This window comes from Oncorhynchus nerka, linkage group LG12, assembly GCF_034236695.1.
Source record: "Oncorhynchus nerka isolate Pitt River linkage group LG12, Oner_Uvic_2.0, whole genome shotgun sequence".
In the NCBI taxonomy this organism is placed as follows: domain Eukaryota; kingdom Metazoa; phylum Chordata; class Actinopteri; order Salmoniformes; family Salmonidae; genus Oncorhynchus; species Oncorhynchus nerka.
This window is the reverse complement of record NC_088407.1, coordinates 9,821,735-9,844,234: the sequence shown is the minus strand read 5'-3', so window position 1 is coordinate 9,844,234 and position 22,500 is coordinate 9,821,735. Positions and strand designations below refer to the sequence as shown.

Below are 22,500 nucleotides of genomic sequence, written 5' to 3'. Positions count from 1 at the left end.
GGTGACCTATAACAGCCAGGCTGAACTAAGTAGGGTGACCTACAACAGCCAGGCTGAACTAAGTAGGGTGACCTACAACAGCCAGGCTGAACTAAGTAGGGTGACCTACAACAGCCAGGCTGAACTAAGTAGGGTGACCTACAACAGCCAGGCTGAACTAAGTAGGGTGACCTACAACAGCCAGGCTGAACTAAGTAGGGTGACCCAGGCTGAACTAACAGCAGCAGGCTGAACTAAGTAGGGTGACCTACAACAGCCAGGCTGAACTAAGTAGGGTGACCTACAACAGCCAGGCTGAACTAAGTAGGGTGACCTACAACAGCCAGGCTGAACTAAGTAGGGTGACCTACAACAGCCAGGCTGAACTAAGTAGGGTGACCTACAACAGCCAGGCTGAACTAAGTAGGGTGACCTACAAACAGCCAGGCCAGGCTGAACTAAGTAGGGTAGGGTGACCTACAACAGCCAGGCTGAACTAAGTAGGGTGACCTACAACAGCCAGGCTGAACTAAGTAGGGTGACCTACAACAGCCAGGCTGAACTAAGTAGGGTGACCTACAACAGCCAGGCTGAACTAAGTAGGGTGACCTACAACAGCCAGGCTGAACTAAGTAGGGTGACCTACAACAGCCAGGCTGAACTAAGTAGGGTGACCTATAACAGCCAGGCTGAACTAAGTAGGGTGACCTACAACAGCCAGGCTGAACTAAGTAGGGTGACCTACAACAGCCAGGCTGAACTAAGTAGGGTGACCTACAACAGCCAGGCTGAACTAAGTAGGGTGACCTACAACAGCCAGGCTGAACTAAGTAGGGTGACCTACAGCCAGGCTAAGTAGGGTGACCTATAACAGCCAGGCTGAACTAAGTAGGGTGACCTACAACAGCCAGGCTGAACTAAGTAGGGTGACCTACAACAGCCAGGCTGAACTAAGTAGGGTGACCTACAACAGCCAGGCTGACCTATAACAGCCAGGCTGAACTGAGTAGGGTGACCTATAACAGCCAGGCTGAACTAAGTAGGGTGACCTACAACAGCCAGGCTGAACTAAGTAGGGTGACCTACAACAGCCAGGCTGAACTAAGTAGGGTGACCTACAACAGCCAGGCTGAACTAAGTAGGGTGACCTACAACAGCCAGGCTGAACTAAGTAGGGTGACCTACAACAGCCAGGCTGAACTAAGTAGGGTGACCTATAACAGCCAGGCTGAACTAAGTAGGGTGACCTACAACAGCCAGGCTGAACCTACAAGCCAGGCTGAACTAGGGTGACCTACAACAGCCAGGCTGAACTAAGTAGGGTGACCTACAACAGCCAGGCTGAACTAAGTAGGGTGACCTATAACAGCCAGGCTGAACTGAGTAGGGTGACCTATAACAGCCAGGCTGAACTAAGTAGGGTGACCTACAACAGCCAGGCTGAACTAAGTAGGGTGACCTACAACAGCCAGGCTGAACTAAGTAGGGTGACCTACAACAGCCAGGCTGAACTAAGTAGGGTGACCTACAACAGCCAGGCTGAACTAAGTAGGGTGACCTACAACAGCCAGGCTGAACTAAGTAGGGTGACCTACAACAGCCAGGCTGAACTAAGTAGGGTGACCTACAACAGCCAGGCTGAACTAAGTAGGGTGACCTACAACAGCCAGGCTGACCTATAACAGCCAGGCTGAACTGAGTAGGGTGACCTACAACAGCCAGGCTGAACTAAGTAGGGTGACCTACAACAGCCAGGCTGAACTAAGTAGGGTGACCTATAACAGCCAGGCTGAACTGAGTAGGGTGACCTACAACAGCCAGGCTGAACTAAGTAGGGTGACCTATAACAGCCAGGCAGAACTGAGTAGGGTGACCTACAACAGCCAGGCTGAACTAAGTAGGGTGACCTATAACAGCCAGGCTGAACTAAGTAGGGTGACCTACAACAGCCAGGCTGAACTAAGTAGGGTGACCTATAACAGCCAGGCTGAACTGAGTAGGATGACCTACAACAGCCAGGCTGAACTGGGTAGGGTGACCTACAACAGCCAGGCTGAACTAAGTAGGGTGACCTATAACAGCCAGGCTGAACTGAGTAGGGTGACTTACAACACACAGCCACAACCATTGTCCTCAGTTGAGGAAGGAGGCACTGAAACCATTAGATATGAGCAGCGAATGTTTATACAATACAAGCCTCACGACCATTACTGTTTGACATAGCAACAAAGGGGAACTAACAAGGAGCAGAATGGGGCTGCTTTGGGAAGCGACACACACACGTAGCTGTCAGGAACTATTAGAGGAGAACAGAGTGGAGGGAAGAGGAGGACAGAGTGGAGGGAAGAGGAGGACAGAGTGGAGGGAAGAGGAGAACAGAGTGGAGGGAAGAGGAGGACAGAGTGGAGGGAAGAGGAGGACAGAGTGGAGGGAAGAGGAGAACAGAGGAGGGAAGAGGAGAACAGAGAGGAGGGAAGAGGAGAACAGAGTGGAGGGAAGAGGAGAACAGAGTGGAGGGAAGAGGAGAACAGAGTGGAGGGAAGAGGAGAACAGAGTGGAGGGAAGAGGAGAACAGAGAGGAAGAGGAGAACGGAGTGGAAGAGGAGAACGGAGTGGAAGAGGAGAACGGAGAGGAGAACAGGGTGGAAGAGGAGAACGGGGTGGAAGAGGAGAACGGGGTGGAAGAGGAGAACGGGGTGGAAGAGGAGAACGGGGTGGAAGAGGAGAACGGGGTGGAGAGGAGACCGGGGTGGAGAGGAGACCGGAGAGGGGGGAAGAGGAGAACGGAGAGGAGGGAAGAGGAGAACGGAGAGGAGGGAAGAGGAGAACGGAGAGGAGAACGGAGTGGAGAGGAGAACGGAGAGGAGGGAAGAGGAGAACGGAGAGGAGGGAAGAGGAGAACGGAGAGGAGAGGAGAACGGAGTGGAGAACGGAGTGGAGGGAGAACGGAGTGGAGAGGAGAACGGGTGGAAGAGGAGAACGGGGTGGAAGAGGAGAACGGGGTGGAAGAGGAGAACGGGGTGGAAGAGGAGAACGGGGTGGAAGAGGAGAACGGGTGGAGAGGAGAACGGGTGGAGAGGAGAACGGGGTGGAGAGGAGTACGGGGTGGAGAGGAGTACGGGGTGGAGAGGAGTACGGGGTGGAGAGGAGTACGGGGTGGAGAGGAGAACGGGGTGGAAGAGGAGAACGGGGTGGAAGAGGAGAACGGGTGGAAGAGGAGAACGGGGTGGAAGAGGAGAACGGGGTGGAAGAGGAGAACGGGGTGGAAGAGGAGAACGGGGTGGAAGAGGAGAACGGGGTGGAAGAGGAGAACGGGGGTGGAAGAGGAGAACGGGGTGGAAGAGGAGAACGGGGTGGAAGAGGAGAACGGGGTGGAAGAGGAGAACGGGGTGGAAGAGGAGAACGGGTGGAAGAGGAGAACGGGTGGAAGAGGAGAACGGGGTGGAAGAGGAGAACGGGGTGGAAGAGGAGAACGGGGTGGAAGAGGAGAACGGGGGAGGAAGAGGAGAACGGAGTGGAGGGAAGAGGAGAACGGGGTGGAGAAGAGACCGGGGTGGGGAGAGGAGAACGGGGTGGAGAGGAGAACGGGGTGGAGAGGAGAACGGGGTGGAGAGGAGAACGGGGTGGACAGTTTCACTTTATTTTTTTCCTGTGTCTTGGTTAAATACTAAATATGCAGCGTTACCAGGATCAGCTCCATGAGAAGGTTTCCCACATGCCAGAGTCTCTGTCTGGTCAAAACACACATCCCTTATGCAGCCTCAGCCAAGTCAGTGTCACAGGGCTGTGGGTAGGAGGCATCTGGGAGAGGCCAACTCCAGAGCAATGTTATTCACTCTTCGGGAGATGTTAATCAAGGGCTGGCCAGTCAAAAGGAACCCAGGGGGTCAAATCCATACAGTTAGGGCCAAGGGGTAGTTATTTGGTTATTTCTGAGCGAGTCCAGGTGTTAATCACGGAGGATGAGATCCCAACTGGCACACTATTCTCACGAGTAGTGCACTATAAAGGGAATAGGGGGCCATTTGGGACTCAAGCGGCATCCAAATGTTTAAAAAGGTGTCTGTTAAGGGGAGTCCCAACCTGATAGCAAAATCTTTTACTCTTCTCCCAATCAGAATCTTTTTTAGGAGCTGTCACCCAATCAGAATCTCTTTTAGGAGCTGTCACCCAATCAGAATCTCTTTCAGACTTTTAGGAGCTGTCAATCAATCAGAATCTCTTTCAGACTTTTAAGAGCTGTCAATCAATCAGAAACTCTTTTAGGAGCTGTCAATCAATCAGAATCTCTTTCAGACTTTTAGGAGCTGTCAATCAATCAGAATCTCTTTTAGGAGCTGTCAATCAATCAGAATCTCTTTTAGGAGCTGTCACCCAATCAGAATCTCTTTCAGACTTTTAGGAGCTGTCAATCAATCAGAATCTCTTTTAGGAGCTGTCAATCAATCAGAATCTCTTTCAGACTTTTAGGAGCTGTCAATCAATCAGAAACTCTTTTGGGAGCTGTCACCCAATCAGAATCTCTTTCAGACTTTTAGGAGCTGTCAATCAATCAGAATCTCTTTCAGACTTTTAAGAGCTGTCAATCAATCAGAATCTCTTTCACACTTTTAGGAGCTGTCACCCAATCAGAATCTCTTTCACACTTTTAGGAGCTGTCAATCAATCAGAATCTCTTTTAGGAGCTGTCAATCAATCAGAATCTCTTTCAGACAATCAAAGTGTCTGTCCATCAGAATAAGTAAAAGCCACATCAGCCAGTCAGTCCATCCATGTATTCTTGACAAAAACCAGGCGACCGTGCATCACGCTCATGCTCTGTGGTCTTTTAGGAGCTGTCACACCAATCAGAAGTCTAGCTGTTCTAGACTTTTAAAGAGAGCTGTCAATCAATCAGAAGGGTCATTTGGGAGCTGTCAAAAAAAAAAAATCAGTCCGAGGTCAAACCCACTTTCTCAATCTCGTCAAATCAAAAGTTTAACAGGTGTTATAGCAGTGCAGTGAAATTGTTATGTTACTAGCTCCTAACAATCTAAAACTATTTCAAATTTTGTGGGAAAATACACTTTTATAAAGACAAGAAATCAAGAAGGGCGATTCGGATTAACAACCAAAAAAAAAGAACTGTAGCATTAATAACATGCAATCTATATCCGTATACGAATATATAGAGAATGAGATATTAGACTGAGCTATGAATCCAGTACATAATAAATATGTAGTGACCCTGACTCAGACCCAGGACACAGACCCAGGACACAGACAGAATCAATCAGAAACTTTAAGACCAGGACTTTTGGGAGCTGTCACATGCAATCAGAATCTCTTTCAGACAATCAAAGACCTGTCCATCAGAGACAAGAACCCGGGACCCTGCATTAGTAGTCAGTCCATCCAACCGTAGAATTCAGAGACCAGAACCCGGGACCCCTGCATTAGTAGTTGAGGTCTTCACGGGTCCAACAGACCCAGAATTCAGAGACCAGAACCCGGGACCCCTGCGTTAGTAGTAGATGTCTTCACGGGTCCAACAGACCCAGAATTCAGAGACCAGAACCCGGGACCCCTGCGTTAGTAGTAGATGTCTTCACGGGTCCAACCGACCCAGAATTCAGAGACCAGAACCCGGGACCCCTGCATTAGTAGTTGAGGTCTTCACGGGTCCAACAGACCCAGAATTCAGAGACCAGAACCCGGGACCCCTGCGTTAGTAGTAGATGTCTTCACGGGTCCAACAGACCCGGAACTCAGAGATCAGAACCCGGGACTTTTATCTCGGATCTGGGTCGGGTCTGATACAAATGCCATGAGTCTCGGGTTCGTGAAATTAAAAATACTGAAACTGGATTTTAAATTTAACGTGTGGTCGAAAATACAGCTTTTATAAAGACAAGAAATTAAATTAGCATTAAAATAGGCATGTTGTAAAATAAATACCGGTAGCCTATTACAATTTTTTGCTATATTAATTAGCCTGTTCAAAATGTTTCAAAAAAAGGTTTAAAAATCAGTTCTCTAGGCCTAAGCTTCTCTTCCTTAAACTCATATGTTTATATTAATATAATATATATACAGTGCCTGATTCAGACCCAGGAATTTGCAGACCCAGGACACATTTCAGACTTCAAACATAAAGATATAAAACTGTATTTTTTGTGAAGAATCCAACAAGGGGACACAATCATGAAGTGGAACTTTCACATTTATTGGTATTTCAAACTTTCTTTAACAAATCAAAACAAAAGACCCGGAAAATTATTCAGCCAAGAACTTTCAGTGCAGAAAACCCTGCATTAGTAGTGAGGTCTCTGAATGATCCAATGTTGACCCAGATGACTAATGATGACCAATAACCACCTGGGAATCCCCTGCATTAATGCAGTGTGATAGTCTCAGAGGTCCAACAGACCCAGAATTCAGAGACCAGAACCACCCCTGCAGGTCCGAGTACTGTCTTCAAGGGTCCAACAGACCCAGAATTCAAAAAGACCAGAACCCGGGACCCTGCGTTAGTAGTATTGAAATGGAAGGAGTCCAGACCACTGCAAATCTAGAACCAAGACCAGAACCCGGGACCCCTCAAACTTAGTAGTACAAGGAGAAGACTGATCAGAGATGGCCAAGAGACCCAGATCACTCTGAGAACTGCAGAATCTACAGGGAGACCTGTCCATAATCAGTCGTATTGATGGCCTTTATGGAAGAGTGGCCAACAGAAAGCCATTTCGGATATCCATAAAAAGTGATCAGAACCCTGGGACTTTTAAACATGTGGAAGAAGGTGCTCTGGTCTAGATGAAACCAAAATCGAACCAATGCAAAACTTTATGTTTGGCGTAAAATTAAACAGCTCATCACCCTGAACACACCATCCCCACTGTCAAACATGGTGGTGGCAGAGATCATGGTTTGGGCTTGGAAGATTGATGGAGCCAAATAAAGGACCATTCTGGAAAATAGCCTGATGGAGTCTAAAAGACCTGCCGGTAGCCTAGACTGGGATTTTTTGTCTTATTAACAAGACTGTTCAAAACATGTTTCTAAAAATGGTTTAAAAATAAACATCAGTTCTCTAGGCCTAAGCAAAGTCCAGACCTTAAACTCATAGTTTATATTAAATAATAAAACAGTGCCTTCACAAATGTATCCAACCTCACTGAACTTTGCGAGCTGTTTGCCACATTTTTCAGGCTTCAAACATAAAGATATAAAACTGTATTTTTTGTGAAGAATCAACAAAAGGTGGAGCACAAAATCATGAAGTGGGGGCGGAATTTATTGCACGCCCATATTTCAAACTTTTTGAACAAATCAAAAACTTTGAAAATTGGGCGTGCAAAAATTCGTTCCACTTCATTAATTGTGTCCCACTTTTGCTGATTCTTCACAAAAAAATACAGCTTTAAGTCTTTATGTTTGAAGCCTGAAATGTGGCAAAGTTTGCAAAGTTCAAGGGGGACTGAAAATTTTCCCATTCCTCCTTAAAACAGCTCGAGCTCAGTGAAGTGGATGGAGTTTAGCATTTAGGTGAAACAGCAGTTTTCAGTTCTTTCCACAGATTCTCGATTGGATTCAGGTCTGGACTTTGACTTGGCCATTCGAACACCTGGATATGACACAAGTCATTTTTCCAACAATTGTTTACAGACAGATTATTTCTGTCTGTCTTTCACAGATGGGTCAGAAGTTTAAACTAAGTTGACTTTGTACCTGTGGATGTATTTCAAGGCCGACCTTCAAACTCAGTGCCTCTTTGCTTGACATCTAAAGAAATCGGCCAAGACCTCAGAAAAAAATTGTAGACCTCCACAAGTCTGGTTCATCCTTGGGAGCAATTTCCAAACGCCTGAAGGTACCACGTTCATCTGTACAAACAATAGTACGCTCAGGAAGGAGACGCGTTCTGTCTTCTAGAGATGAACGTACTTTGGTGTGAAAAGTGCAAATCAATCCCAGAACAGCAGCAAAGGACCTTGTGAAGATGCTGGAGGAAACAGGTACAAAAGTATCTATATCCACAGTTAAACGAGTCCAATATCGACATAACCCGAAAGGCCGCTCAGCAAGGAAGAAGCCACTGCTCCAAAGCTGCCATAAAAAAAGCCAGACTAACAGTTTGCAACTGCACATGGGTACAAAGATCGTACTTTTTGGAGAAATGTCTGATGGTCTGATGAAACAAAAATAGAACTGTTTGGCCATAATGACCATCGTTATGTTTGGAGGAAAAAGGGGAGGCTTACAAGCCGAAGAACACCATCCCAACCGTGAAGCACGGGGGTGGCAGCATCATGTTGTGGGGGTGCTTTGCTACAGGAGGGACTGGTGCACTTCACAAAACAAGTGTCATCCTGAGGAATGAAAATTATGTGGATATATAGTACAGCCAGTATATACAGTACAGCCAGTAGAAGACTGGCCACCCCTCAGAGCCTGGTTCCTCTGGTCTACCCAGTACAGCCAGTAGAGGACTGACCACCCCTCAGAGCCTGGTTCCTCTGGTCTACCCAGTACAGCCAGTAGAGGACTGACCACCCCTCAGAGCCTGGTTCCTCTGGTCTACCCAGTACAGCCAGTAGAGGACTGACCACCTCTCAGAGCCTGGTTCCTCTCTACCCAGTACAGCCAGTAGAGGACTGACCACCCCTCAGAGCCTGGTTCCTCTCTACCCAGTACAGCCAGTAGAGGACTGACCACCCCTCAGAGTCTGGTTCTTCTAGATTAATTCCTTCCAGACAGTTTTTTCTACTGTGGTTTTACTTCATTTGCTCTTTCGTGTTTAGGCCCGGGATCTCTAAAGCACTGATCTGTAAAGGCCTTTATAACATTAATTTGATTGATTAATTTATACTGACCAGCAGGTGTGTGAAGACAGAGAAGGTGTGTGTATGTGAGATGCTAACACGCCAGGTGTGTGAAGACGGAGAAGGTGTGTGTATGTGAGATACTAACCGGCAGGTGTGTGAAGACGGAGAAGGTGTGTGTATGTGAGATGCTAACACGCCAGGTATGTGAAGACGGAGAAGGTGTGTGTATGTGAGATACTAACCGGCAGGTGTGTGAAGACAGAGAAGGTGTGTGTATGTGAGATACTAACCGGCAGGTGTGTGAAGACGGAGAAGGTGTGTTTATGTGAGATACTAACCGGCAGGTGTGTGAAGGCAGAGAAGGTGTGTTTATGTGAGATACTAACCGGCAGGTGTGTGAAGGCAGAGAAGGTGTGTTTATGTGAGATACTAACCGGCAGGTGTGTGAAGACAGAGAAGGTGTGTGTATGTGAGATACTAACCGGCAGGTGTGTGAAGACAGAGAAAGTGGAACAGAGGAAGGCGATGAGGTCACTCAGGTAGTCGCTCGGAGCCCCGCCCCCCTGGGCTGCTGTCCAATCGTAGTCTGCCAGCTGAAGGAACTGGTCGATCTTAGCATTCAGATTGGTGTAGATCTCCTCTTCTGCTGCATGTCTCGCATCCTGGAGAGAGATTTTTACATTTGTATTTTTACATTTAGGTCATTTAGCAGATAAGGGAAAGAGGAATAGCTAGTCAGTTGTACAACTGAATGTATTCAACTGAAATGTGTCTTCCACATTTAACCCAACCCCTCTGAATCAGAGAAGTCTGCCTTAATCGATATCCATGTCTTCGGCGCCCGGGGAACAGTGGGTTAACTGCCTTGCTCAGGGGCAGAACGACAGATTTGTACCTTGTCAGCTCAGGGATTTGATCTAGCGATCTTTCAGGTTACTGGTCCAATGCTCTAACCACTAGGCTACCTGCCTCTAACCACTAGGCTACCTGCCTCTAACCAATAGGCTACCTGCCTCTAACCAATAGGCTACCTGCCTCTAACCAATAGGCTACCTGCCTCTAACCAATAGGCTACCTGCCTCTAACCAATAGGCTACCTGCCTCTAACCACTAGGCTACCTGCCTCTAACCACTAGGCTACCTGCCTCTAACCACTAGGCTACCTGCCTCTAACCACTAGGCTACCTGCCTCTAACCACTAGGCTACCTGCCTCTAACCACTAGGCTACCTGCCTCTAACCACTAGGCTACCTGCCTCTAACCACTAGGCTACCTGCCTCTAACCACTAGGCTACCTGCCTCTAACCACTAGGCTACCTGCCTCTAACCACTAGGCTACCTGCTCCAACCACTAGGCTACCTGCTCTAACCACTAGGCTACCTGCTCTAACCACTAGGCTACCTGCTCTAACCACTAGGCTACCTGCTCTAACCACTAGGCTACCTGCTCTAACCACTAGGCTACCTGCTCTAACCACTAGGCTACCTGCTCTAACCACTAGGCTACCTGACTCTAACCACTAGGCTACCTGCCCTAACCACTAGGCTACCTGCCTCTAACCACTAGGCTACCTGCTCTAACCACTAGGCTACGCTGCCACCCCTGTAGTGGTGTATGTGGTGTTCCCGAGGGTAATACAAAATGTGGAGAAGTGTGTGTGTAGGTGAAAACAAGTAAAACTGTGTTCCTTCACTCTGTCCTCCTCCCTGGACCTGCTGTTTCAACACAGGACCAAGAACCTGATACAACCAGGGCCGACGCGGATGACGGTTACTCAGGACTTCTTCTGAACAGTTCATGCCAGACACCGTCCAGAAGATCATTCTGGACTGCACTCATTTGGAGGGAAGGTGTGTTTTTGGAGAGAGATGGAAGGACCTCATTCACATACTTTATTTATATTGTTTGGCGTTCGTATCCATGCTGGTGTTTTCACATCCAAATGGGGGAATACCCAGAATCCCTGTGGGATTCAGAAAATGACAGAACGTTTCTGTACAACAATGTCTCTTGTACATTATTTCCAGGATCATCCTCTTCGATAACTGGGATACCAGAACAGCTCGGCGGCAGAGAGACCAGCTAGCTGTTACCAGATCAGCGGCAGAGAGACCAGCTAGCTGTTACCAGATCAGCGGCAGAGAGACCAGCTAGCTGTTACCAGATCAGCGGCAGAGAGACCAGCTAGCTGTTACCAGATCAGCTCGGCGGCAGAGACACAAGCTATGCTGCAATCAGGTCAGTGCAGAGAGACGAGCTAGCTGTAATCAGATCAGGTCTGTGCAGAGAGACCAGCTACCTGCTATCAGGTCAGTGCAGAGAGACCAGCTAGCTGCTATCAGATCAGTGCAGAGAGACCAGCTACCTGCAATCAGGTCAGTGCAGAGAGACAAGCTACCTGCAATCAGGTCAGTGCAGAGAGACAAGCTACCTGCAATCAGGTCAGTGCAGAGAGACAAGCTACCTGCAATCAGGTCAGTGCAGAGAGACAAGCTACCTGCAATCAGGTCAGTGTAGAGAGACAAGCTAGCTGCAATCAGGTCAGTGTAGAGAGACAAGCTAGCTGCAATCAGGTCAGTGCAGAGAGACACGCTAGCTGCCATCAGGTCAGTGTAGAGGGACAAGCTAGCTGCCATCAGGTCAGTGTAGAGAGACAAGCTAGCTGCAATCAGGTCAGTGTAGAGAGACAAGCTAGCTGCTATCAGGTCAGTGTCAAGCTAGCCATCAGGTCAGTGTAGAGAGACAAGCTAGCTGCCATCAGGTCAGTGTAGAGAGACAAGCTAGCTGCTATCAGGTCAGTGTAGAGAGACAAGCTAGCTGCTATCAGGTCAGTGTAGAGAGACAAGCTAGCAGCTATCAGGTCAGTGTAGAGAGACAAGCTAGCTGCTATCAGGTCAGTGTAGAGAGACAAGCTAGCTGCTATCAGGTCAGTGTAGAGAGACAAGCTAGCTGCTATCAGGTCAGTGTAGAGAGACAAGCTAGCTGCTATCAGGTCAGTGTAGAGAGACAAGCTAGCTGCTATCAGGTCAGTGCAGAGAGACAAGCTAGCTGCTATCAGGTCAGTGCAGAGAGACAAGCTAGCTGCTATCAGGTCAGTGCAGAGAGACAAGCTAGCTGCTATCAGGTCAGTGTAGAGAGACAAGCTAGCTGCTATCAGGTCAGTGTAGAGAGACAAGCTAGCTGCTATCAGGTCAGTGTAGAGAGACAAGCTAGCTGCTATCAGGTCAGTGTAGAGAGACAAGCTAGCTGCTATCAGGTCAGTGTAGAGAGACAAGCTAGCTGCTATCAGGTCAGTGCAGAGAGACAAGCTAGCTGCTATCAGGTCAGTGTAGAGAGACAAGCTAGCTGCTATCAGGTCAGTGTAGAGAGACAAGCTAGCTGCTATCAGGTCAGTGTAGAGAGACAAGCTAGCTGCTATCAGGTCAGTGTAGAGAGACAAGCTAGCTGCTATCAGGTCAGTGTAGAGAGACAAGCTAGCTGCTATCAGGTCAGTGCAGAGAGACCAGCTAGCTGCTATCAGGTCAGTGCAGAGAGACCAGCTAGCTGCTATCAGGTCAGTGCAGAGAGACCAGCTAGCTGCTATCAGGTCAGTGCAGAGAGACAAGCTAGCTGCTATCAGGTCAGTGCAGAGAGACAAGCTAGCTGCTATCAGGTCAGTGTAGAGAGACAAGCTACCTGCAATCAGGTCAGTGCAGAGAGACCAGCTAGCTGCTATCAGGTCAGTGTAGAGAGACAAGCTAGCTGCTATCAGGTCAGTGTAGAGAGACAAGCTAGCTGCTATCAGGTCAGTGCAGAGAGACAAGCTAGCTGCTATCAGGTCAGTGCAGAGAGACAAGCTAGCTGCTATCAGGTCAGTGCAGAGAGACAAGCTAGCTGCTATCAGGTCAGTGCAGAGAGACAAGCTAGCTGCTATCAGGTCAGTGTAGAGAGACAAGCTAGCTGCTATCAGGTCAGTGCAGAGAGACAAGCTAGCTGCTATCAGGTCAGTGTAGAGAGACAAGCTAGCTGCTATCAGGTCAGTGCAGAGAGACCAGCTAGCTGCTATCAGGTCAGTGTAGAGAGACAAGCTAGCTGCTATCAGGTCAGTGCAGAGAGACCAGCTAGCTGCTATCAGGTCAGTGCAGAGAGACCAGCTAGCTGCTATCAGGTCAGTGCAGAGAGACCAGCTAGCTGCTATGAGGTCAGTGCAGAGAGACCAGCTAGCTGCTATCAGGTCAGTGTAGAGAGACCAGCTAGCTGCTATCAGGTCAGTGCAGAGAGACCAGCTAGCTGCTATCAGGTCAGTGCAGAGAGACCAGCTAGCTGCTATCAGGTCAGTGCAGAGAGACAAGCTAGCTGCTATCAGGTCAGTGTAGAGAGACAAGCTACCTGCAATCAGGTCAGTGCAGAGACCAGCTAGCTGCTATCAGGTCAGTGCAGAGAGACAAGCTAGCTGCTATCAGGTCAGTGTAGAGAGACAAGCTACCTGCAATCAGATCAGTGCAGAGAGACCAGCTAGCTGCTATCAGGTCAGTGCAGAGAGACCAGCTAGCTGCTATCAGGTCAGTGCAGAGAGACCAGCTAGCTGCTATCAGGTCAGTGCAGAGAGACCAGCTAGCTGCTATCAGGTCAGTGCAGAGAGACCAGCTAGCTGCTATCAGGTCAGTGCAGAGAGACAAGCTAGCTGCTATCAGGTCAGTGTAGAGAGACAAGCTACCTGCAATCAGGTCAGTGCAGAGACCAGCTAGCTGCTATCAGGTCAGTGCAGAGAGACAAGCTGGTTCAGGTCACAACCCTGGGATCAGTCAACCAGCTAGCTGTTGATGAGAGAGACCAGCTTATGCCATTTCAGGCAGAGAGACCAGCTGCTGCTTCAGGTCAGTGTACATAGCTGCTATCAGGTCAGTGTAGAAGACAAGCTAGCTGCTAGGTCAGTGCAGAGAGACAAGCTAGCTGCTATCAGGTCAGTGTAGAGAGACAAGCTAGCTGCTATCAGGTCAGTGCAGAGAGACAAAGCTGCTAGGTCAGTGTAGGGTCTATACCAAGGTCAGTGTAGAGAGACAAGTACATAGGGTCAAGCTACCTGCTACAGGTCAAATAAGCTACTGCTATCAGGTCAGTGTAAACAAACTGCTATCAGGTCAGTGCAGAGAGACAAGCTAGGGGTCAGTGCAGAACCAAGCTAGCTGCTATCAGGTCAGTGCAGAGAGACAAGCTAAGCTGCTATCAGGTCAGGCAGAGAGACAATACCAAGGTCAGTGCAAGAGACAAGCTACCTGGGTCAGTGTGGGACAAGTGGGTGGACCAACAACCCTGGGCTCAACGTAGGTCTGAGCAGCTACCATTTAGGGGCCGCTGCCCCTTCAGGCAGTACATAGGGTCTAAACCAACTAAGTACATAGGGTCTAAACCAACTAAGTACATAGGGTCTATACCAACTAAGTACATAGGGTCTAAACCAACTAAGTACATAGGGTCTAAACCAACTAAGTACATAGGGTCTAAACCAACTAAGTACATAGGGTCTAGACCAACTAAGTACATAGGGTCTATACCAACTAAGTACATAGGGTCTATACCAACTAAGTACATAGGGTCTATACCAACTAAGTACATAGGGTCTATACCAACTAAGTACATAGGGTCTATACCAACTAAGTACATAGGGTCTATACCAACTAAGTACATAGGGTCTATACCAACTAAGTACATAGGGGCCGCTGCCCCTTCAGGCAGTACATAGGGTCTATACCAACTAAGTACATAGGGGCCGCTGCCCCTTCAGGCAGTACATAGGGTCTATACCAACTAAGTACATAGGGGCCGCTGCCCCTTCAGGCAGTACATAGGGTCTATACCTGCAAAATATGGAATCAAGATCTGGGCTGCCTGTGATGCTATTTCATCATATGCAGGGAAACAAGATGAAGGAGCCCCTGAGAAGAACCAAGGGACCAAGGGACCAAGGAACCAAGGAACCAAGGGACCAAGGGACCAAGGGACCAAGGAACCAAGGGTTGTCCTGGACGTGACACAACACCACATGCGCTAACTTTTTTTTACTTGGCACATGTTGCTCCTCAGGAGCTCCTCAAGAGGAAGCTGATGATGGTAGGATAAGTAAGAAGAATAACAAACCAGAGCTCCCCAGCTCAGCTATTGAATACACGGAAACACGCCTATCAATTCCTCTACGTTTGTGTTCACGGCCGAACACTTCGCTAGTGTCCTACGTGCCGAAGAAAAGCGCATATGTGGTACTCATGAGTACGCTGCATAGGGATGGGAGAATCTGTGGCCAAGAACATCAAAAAAACAGAAATCAGATTAGAATCAAAACACAAAAGGAGGGGTGGACAATTTTAGACAAGCTGGTCACTGACTACAGCTGCTAAATAAGAACCCTACGCTGACATTTTGTGATATTCTTCAACATCTTGGCGTACAATGCAGTTGTTTGCCATTTGCCAACTCTGATTGGCTTAGTCTCGTAGTGAGGAGCCAATAAAACGTAGCTAGCTTCATAAACATACTTTGGGGAATTCTGAAATGTGTTGGAATAAATTACCAAACTATAAAACTAGCTAGCTAGCTACCTGACAGGAGTACCAACTAGCTAGCTAGCTACCTGACAGGAGTACCAACTAGCTAGCTAGCTTGCTGGGTACATAAAATAGCTATAGGTTAGTTGTTTTTAAACTCAACTTCATGATTTCCACCAAGGACGTTGTCTCTCCAAACACCACTCTCCCTCGCTTGGGCAAGGGACATTTAAGGTACACGTCATTCAAGGGCTGAGGGGTTTAGGGCTGAGGGTTTAGGACCGAATATCAGCAGAATAAAGACAGATACAAATATTTCTTTGAAATGCTTATAAATCGGACGATAATGTCGTTCACCGATTTATTGGTTGGGCTCTACTTTACAGTCAGTTCAGTCAATTAAGGTTTATTGATTAAGGTAGGTCAACCACATAGTACAGCAAGTTAGAAACTCTCTCGAGAGAGAGAAGTTTACCAGTAAAATCAGTGGCTGTAAGAAAAGACAAGTGGTTGATGGAGAGAAGGACGGTTGGGGGGGGGGGGGGGTCTGGTTGTGCATGAGCATGTGCTTACCTTAAACGTCGACGTCCCGTAGAGCTTGGTAGCGTTGGCGGTATCGGGGGGAACATTGGTGATGTTGGAGATGAACTCCTCCAGGTAAACACATGATGCTTCCAGCTGGGTCGTGTTGATGATCACCTGAACCAGCTAACACACACACACACACACACACACACACACACACACACACACACACACACACACACACGTGATCAGGCAGAGGGACCCCTCAGAGACCTCATAAGCAACATTCCCCAACATCCTCTTTAAAAGCTCAGACAAAAAAGGTAGGATTGTCAAACGTTTCCCTGCCTACAACACTCAGCACCTGTGAAGAATGTCACACAGCAAAGACCTTGAAAGCCATTAGTCACTCAGCTTTGTTCTAATACTCTAAACCAACACTAACACTCTAAACCAACACTAACACTCTAAACCAACACTAACACTCTAAACCAACACAATACACTCTAAACCAACACTAACACTCTAAACCAACACTAACACTGCGCCAACACTGTTCTTTTGTAAAAGGCCAACACTAAATGACCCCAGCTAAAACAACAGCAAGATGACAAACCAAGACCAACACTCTAAACTCAACACTGCCAGCCCAAACCAACACTTTAGCTACTAGCTAAACCAAACATATTAAACCAACAGTGTCCTGAAACCAACAGCTAATGTAAACCAACAGTGCAGTGTCCTGAACTAACACCAATACTAAACAATTAGTGCAGTGTCCTGAGCTAGCTAGGTAATGTAAACATATTAGTGCAGTGTCCTGAGCTAGCTAGCTAATGTTGTTCTTTTGTAGAAAGGCCTTTGTTGATACTAGCCAAATGACACTGATAACAGCTAACTAGCAAGATGAAAAGAAGCTAATCCATTGTGATTGAATTATGTCAATACTAGCTACAGTGGTTAGTTAGCTTGGAGGAAGTATTTAGTGCTGTGTGCATTGTTATCTGTGCACTTAGCTAATTAAACATCCCATAGCTGCAGTGCCTGAAGTGCTAGGTAATGTAAACATTTAGTGCATGTCCTGAGCTAAATAGGTATTTAAACTTTTTTTTGGTGCCTCCCATGGGGTTCCGTGCTCTCTGATTGGCTCAAAGTCAAGTTGTTGGCCACAGACAAGCACTAATAAGAGTAAAATGATTAGGGCAGTGTCCTGAGCTAGCACTGGATTCTATGTAAACATATTAGTCCAGTGTCCTGTGATTCTAGTAGAAAGGATAGGTCCGTCACTAATGGCAGCACTGTGATTCTACAAGTAGAAAGGATAGGTCCGTGCAGTGTCCTGAGCACTGTGACACTGAAAGGATAGGTCCTTCATGGAAAACTGTGATCCATTGTGATTGAATTATGTCCTTACACTACCGGGGTTAGCACTGTGATTCTTGGAGGAAAAGTATCCTTAGTGCTGTGTGCATTGATATCTGTGCACTTAGAAAGGGTAGGTCATCCCACTAGATTCTACAAGTGCACATGAAGTCCGTGACTGGCTCATTTGTGGATGTACAAGTAGAAAGGATAGGGCAGTCATTTAACGGGGCAGCAGTATGATTCTACAAGTAGAAAGGGTAGGTCTGTTGCAGCACTGTGATTCTACAAGTAGAAAGGATAGGTCCGTCACTACCGGGCCAGCACTGTGATTCCACAAGTAGAAAGGATAGGGCAGTCACTACTGGGGGCAGCAGTATGATTCTACAAGTAGAAAGGGTAGGTCTGTCGCAGCACTGTGATTCTACAAGTAGAAAGGATAGGTCCGTCACTACCGGGCCAGCACTGTGATTCTACAAGTAGAAAGGATAGGGCCGTCACTACCGGGCCAGCACTGTGATTCTACAAGTAGAAAGGGTAGGTCAGTCACTACCGGGGGCAGCAGTATGATTCTACAAGTAGAAAGGGTAGGTCTGTCGCAGCACTGTGATTCTAGGAGTAGAAAGGATAGGTCCTTCACTACCGGGGGCTGCACTGTGATTCTATGAGTAGAAAGGATAGGGCAGTCACTACCGGTGCAACAGTATGATTCTACAAGTAGAAAGGATAGGTCCTTTGCTACCGGGCCAGCACTGTGATTCTACAAGTAGAAAGGGTAGGTCCTTTGCTACCGGGCCAGCACTGTGATTCTACAAGTAGAAAGGATAGGTCAGTCACTACCGGGGCAGCACTGTGATTCTACAAGTAGAAAGGATAGGTCCGTCACTACCGGGGCAGCACTGTGATTCTACAAGTAGAAAGGATAGGTCAGTCACTACCGGGGCAGCACTGTGATTCTACAAGTAGAAAGGATAGGTCCGTCACTACCGGGGCAGCACTGTGATTCTACAAGTAGAAAGGATAGGTCCGTTGCTACCGGGCAGCACTGATTCTACAAGTAGAAAGGATAGGTCCGTTGCTACCGGGCCAGCACTGTGATTCTACAAGTAAAAAGGATAGGTCCGTCACTACCGGGCAGCACTGATTCTACAAGTAGAAAGGATAGGTCCGTCACTACCGGGGCAGCACTATGATTCTACAAGTAGAAAGGATAGGTCCGTCACTACCGGGGCAGCACTGTGATTCTACAAGTAGAAAGGATAGGTCCGTCACTACCGGGGCAGCAGTATGATTCTACAAGTAGAAAGGATAGGTCCGTCACTACCGGGGCAGCAGTATGATTCTACAAGTAGAGAGGGTAGGTCCTTCACTACCGGGGGCAGCACTGTGATTCTACAAGTAGAGAGGGTAGGTCCTTCACTACCGGGGGCAGCAGTATGATTCTACAAGTAGAGAGGGTAGGTCCTTCACTACCGGGGGCAGCACTGTGATTCTACAAGTAGAGAGGGTAGGTCCTTCACTACCGGGGGCAGCAGTATGATTCTACAAGTAGAGAGGGTAGGTCCTTCACTACCGGGGGCAGCACTGTGATTCTACAAGTAGAGAGGGTAGGTCCTTCACTACCGGGGGCAGCACTGTGATTCTACAAGTAGAGAGGGTAGGTCCTTCACTACCGGGGCAGCAGTATGATTCTAGGAGTAGGAAGGGTAGGTCCGTCGTGACCGGGGGCAGCAGGTTCCACTTTTGGTCTAGTAAAAGAAGGAACAGACTCCCACTGTGATTAAGTACCTATTGGCAGGGAGATTTTCTCAGTGTGTTTCACACTGAATACTCTGATTATCTAATTCACTGGATGTAAATATAGCTACATTCTGTATATTAACACTCTCCCTCTTCCTTACTGAGGGAGGGTCACAATGGTTTTTTTTACCTCATAGCAACCCCTGTAACACTCGAGGATCTCATTAACTCTCTTACTGTCGCCTTGCTGTCGCTCACAGTACAAACACTCCAAATAGAGTCTGAGAAAACACTTGAGAAAGAGAAAGGATAAAGAGACAGCGACAGATGGAGCGAGAGAGAGAGCGTGATAAACCAAGAACTATTGAGTGACAGACAGAAACACGGTTCTTTTAGACCCCAGCAATATATCCAGAACGCTGCAACCCGGCTGGTCTTCAACCGTCCCAAGCTCTTCCACGTCCCTCCGCTCCTCCGCACACTCCCCTGACTTCCAGTCGAAGCTCGCATTAACTACAAGACCATGGTGCTTTCCTAAGGAACTGCCCCTCCCTACCTTCAACCCAACCCATCCACTACAAGACCATGGTGCTTTCCTAAGGAACTGCCCCTCCCTACCTTCAACCCAACCCATCAACTACAAGACCATGGTGCTTTCCTAAGGAACTGCCCCTCCCTACCTTCAACCCAACCCATCCACTACAAGACCATGGTGCTTTCCTAAGGAACTGCCCCTCCCTACCTTCAACCCAACCCATCCACTACAAGACCATGGTGCTTTCCTAAGGAACTGCCCCTCCCTACCTTCAACCCAACCCATCCACTACAAGACCATGGTGCTTTCCTAAGGAACTGCCCCTCCCTACCTTCAACCCAACCCATCCACTACAAGACCATGGTGCTTTCCTAAGGAACTGCCCCTCCCTACCTTCAACCCAACCCATCCACTACCTTCAACCCAACCCATCCACTACAAGACCATGGTGCTTTCCTAAGGAACTGCCCTCCCTACCTTCAACCCAACCCCCTCCCTACCTCAACAACCCATCCACTAAAGACCATGGTGCTTTCCTAAGGAACTGCCCCTCCCTACCTTCACCCCAACCCATCAACTACAAGACCATGGTGCTTTCCTAAGGAACTGCCCCTCCCTACCTTCACCCCAACCACTACAAGACCATGGTGTTTTCCTAAGGAACTGCCCCTCCCTACCTTCACCCCAACCCATCCACTACAAGACCATGGTGTTTACCTACAGAGCAGCAAGAGGAACTGCCCCTCCCTACATCCAGGCTACACTCAAACCCTACACCCCAACCCGAACACTCCGTTCTGTCACTTCTGGTCTCTTGGCCCTACGGGAGGCCAGCTCCCGCTCAGCCCAGTCCAAGCTCTTCTCTGTCCTGGCAACCCAATGGTGGAACCAGAGTCCCTGCAGAGTCCCTGCCCATCTTCTGAAAACATATGAACCCCTACCTCTTCAAAGAGTATCTTAAATAAACCCCCCGCTGTGTCCTGAATATAAAGTGTTAAGTTTGGAGCAAATACAACACATCCCAGAGTACCACTCTTCATATTTCCAAGCATGGTGGTGGCTGCATCATGTTATGGGTCTGCTTGTCATCAGCAAGGACCTGGGAGTTTTTTTTATTTTTTATAAAAATAAACAGAATACAGCTAAACACAGGCAAAATGGTTCAGTCTGGTTTGGTCTACTTTCCAACAGACACTGCGGAGACAAATTCACCTTTTCAGCAGCACAATAACCTAAAACACAAGGACAAATAGACTGGAGCCGTTTACCAAGACAACATCTAATGTTCCTGAGTGGCCAATTTGTATATAATCCTCCAAGTACACAAGTGGAACTGCATAAATTATTTATTTTCTTTTTACCATTTTGAAATGTTGATCCCACTGTCACACATTATTTATAGAAAGAGCGACACGCACTCTTACCTCAGCCAGTCCTACGTTCTTCTTCTTCATTGCGTACTGTAGACAGTTACTGAGCGTTCTGGTTAACAGCAGGTTGGTCGACTTACGGATGACATCATCAATCTCTGTAGAGCTGGAAACACAGAAAGATGATAATAACGTAAGAGCTACACACACTGGGGGCTTCGAAGTAGCAGTCGGGCTCTGCAAGGTTTCACTGAACTGAATAGGAGCATCTCACGTTTTTGCAACAGTCTACCCTGTAAGACAGGAAGGTTCTTTAAGGGGCACGGACACACCGGTAATGTTTGCCGGTAGAGCGGAGTGCCAGGTGTAGTTTACAAACAGAGTGAAAATGTCCCTGAAACGCACCGCGCCGAGCGACAAATCACAAATAGTCACTAAGCGCAATGTGTTTTCTTCTTAACTAAAAGTATAAGCCATTCTACAATGTAGAATAATAGTGAAGACAACAAAACTATGATAAAACACATATGGAATCATGTAGTAACCAAAAAAGTGTTAAACAAATCAAAATATATTTTATTCAAAGTAGCCACCCTTTGCTTTGATCACAGCTTTTCACACTCTTGGCATTCTCTCAACCAGCTTAATGAGGTAGTCACCTGGAATCCAGGTATACAGAAGATAGCCCTATTTGGTAAAAGACCAAGTCCATATTATGGCAAGAACAGCTCAAATCATTACTTTAAAACACTTTTAAAGTTTCTTCAAGTGCAGTCACAAAAACCATCAAGCGCTATGATAAAACTGGCTCTCATGAGGACCACCACATGAAAGGAAGACCCAGAGTTACCTCTGCTGCAGAGGATAAGTTCATTAGAGTTACCAGCCTCAAATTGCAGCCCAAATAAATGCTTCACAGAGTTTAAGTAACAGACACATCTCAACATCAACTGTTCAGAGGAGACTGCGTGAATCAGGCCTCTCATGGTTGACTTGCTGCAAAGAAACCACTACTAAAAGGACACCAATAAAAATAAGAGCAATGAACATTAGACCTGCAGTGTCTTTGTGAGACGCAGAATAGGTGAACAGATCTCTGCATGTGTGGTTCCAACTGTGAAGCATGGAGGTGGTGGTGTGATGGTGTAGGGGTGCTTTGCTGGTGACACTGATTTATTTAGAATTCAAGGCACACGTAACCAGCATGGCTACCACAGCATTCTGCAGCAATAAACCATCCCATCTGGTTTGCACTTAGCGGGACTATCATTTGCTTTTCAACAGGACAATGACCCAACACACCTCCAGGCTGTGTAAAGGCTATTTCACCAAGAAGGAGAGTGATGGAGTGCTGCATCAGATGACCTGGCCTCCACAATCACCCGACCTCAACCCAATTGAGATGGTATGGGATGAGTTGGACCGCATAGTGAAGGAAAAGCAGCCAACAAGTGCTCAGCATATGTGGGAACTCCTTCAAGATTGTTGGGAAAAGCATTCCTCATGAAGCTGGTTGAGAGAATGCCAAGAGTGTGCAAAGCTGTCATCAAGGCAAAGGGTAGCTACTTTTGAAACATCTGAAATATATTTCGATTTTTGGGTACGAGAGAGAGTCTAACTACATAAGTCGAGGCCACAGCAGGACTTTGGCTAACAAACA

General features: G+C 47.5%; 1 protein-coding gene across 1 annotated transcript in view; it reads right to left on the bottom strand.

The window, feature by feature from the left end:
* The window catches only part of exoc6b (exocyst complex component 6B), a 155,781-nt gene that overhangs the window by 28,633 nt on the left and 104,648 nt on the right, over nucleotides 1–22,500 (bottom strand). The window contains exons 16-18 of the mRNA XM_065026007.1: nucleotides 20,895–21,006; nucleotides 15,882–16,016; nucleotides 9,269–9,448 (exon numbers count right to left, since the gene is read on the bottom strand). Coding sequence (XP_064882079.1) covers nucleotides 9,269–9,448; nucleotides 15,882–16,016; nucleotides 20,895–21,006 — 427 coding nt within the window. The remainder of the gene's footprint in view (nucleotides 1–9,268; nucleotides 9,449–15,881; nucleotides 16,017–20,894; nucleotides 21,007–22,500) is intronic.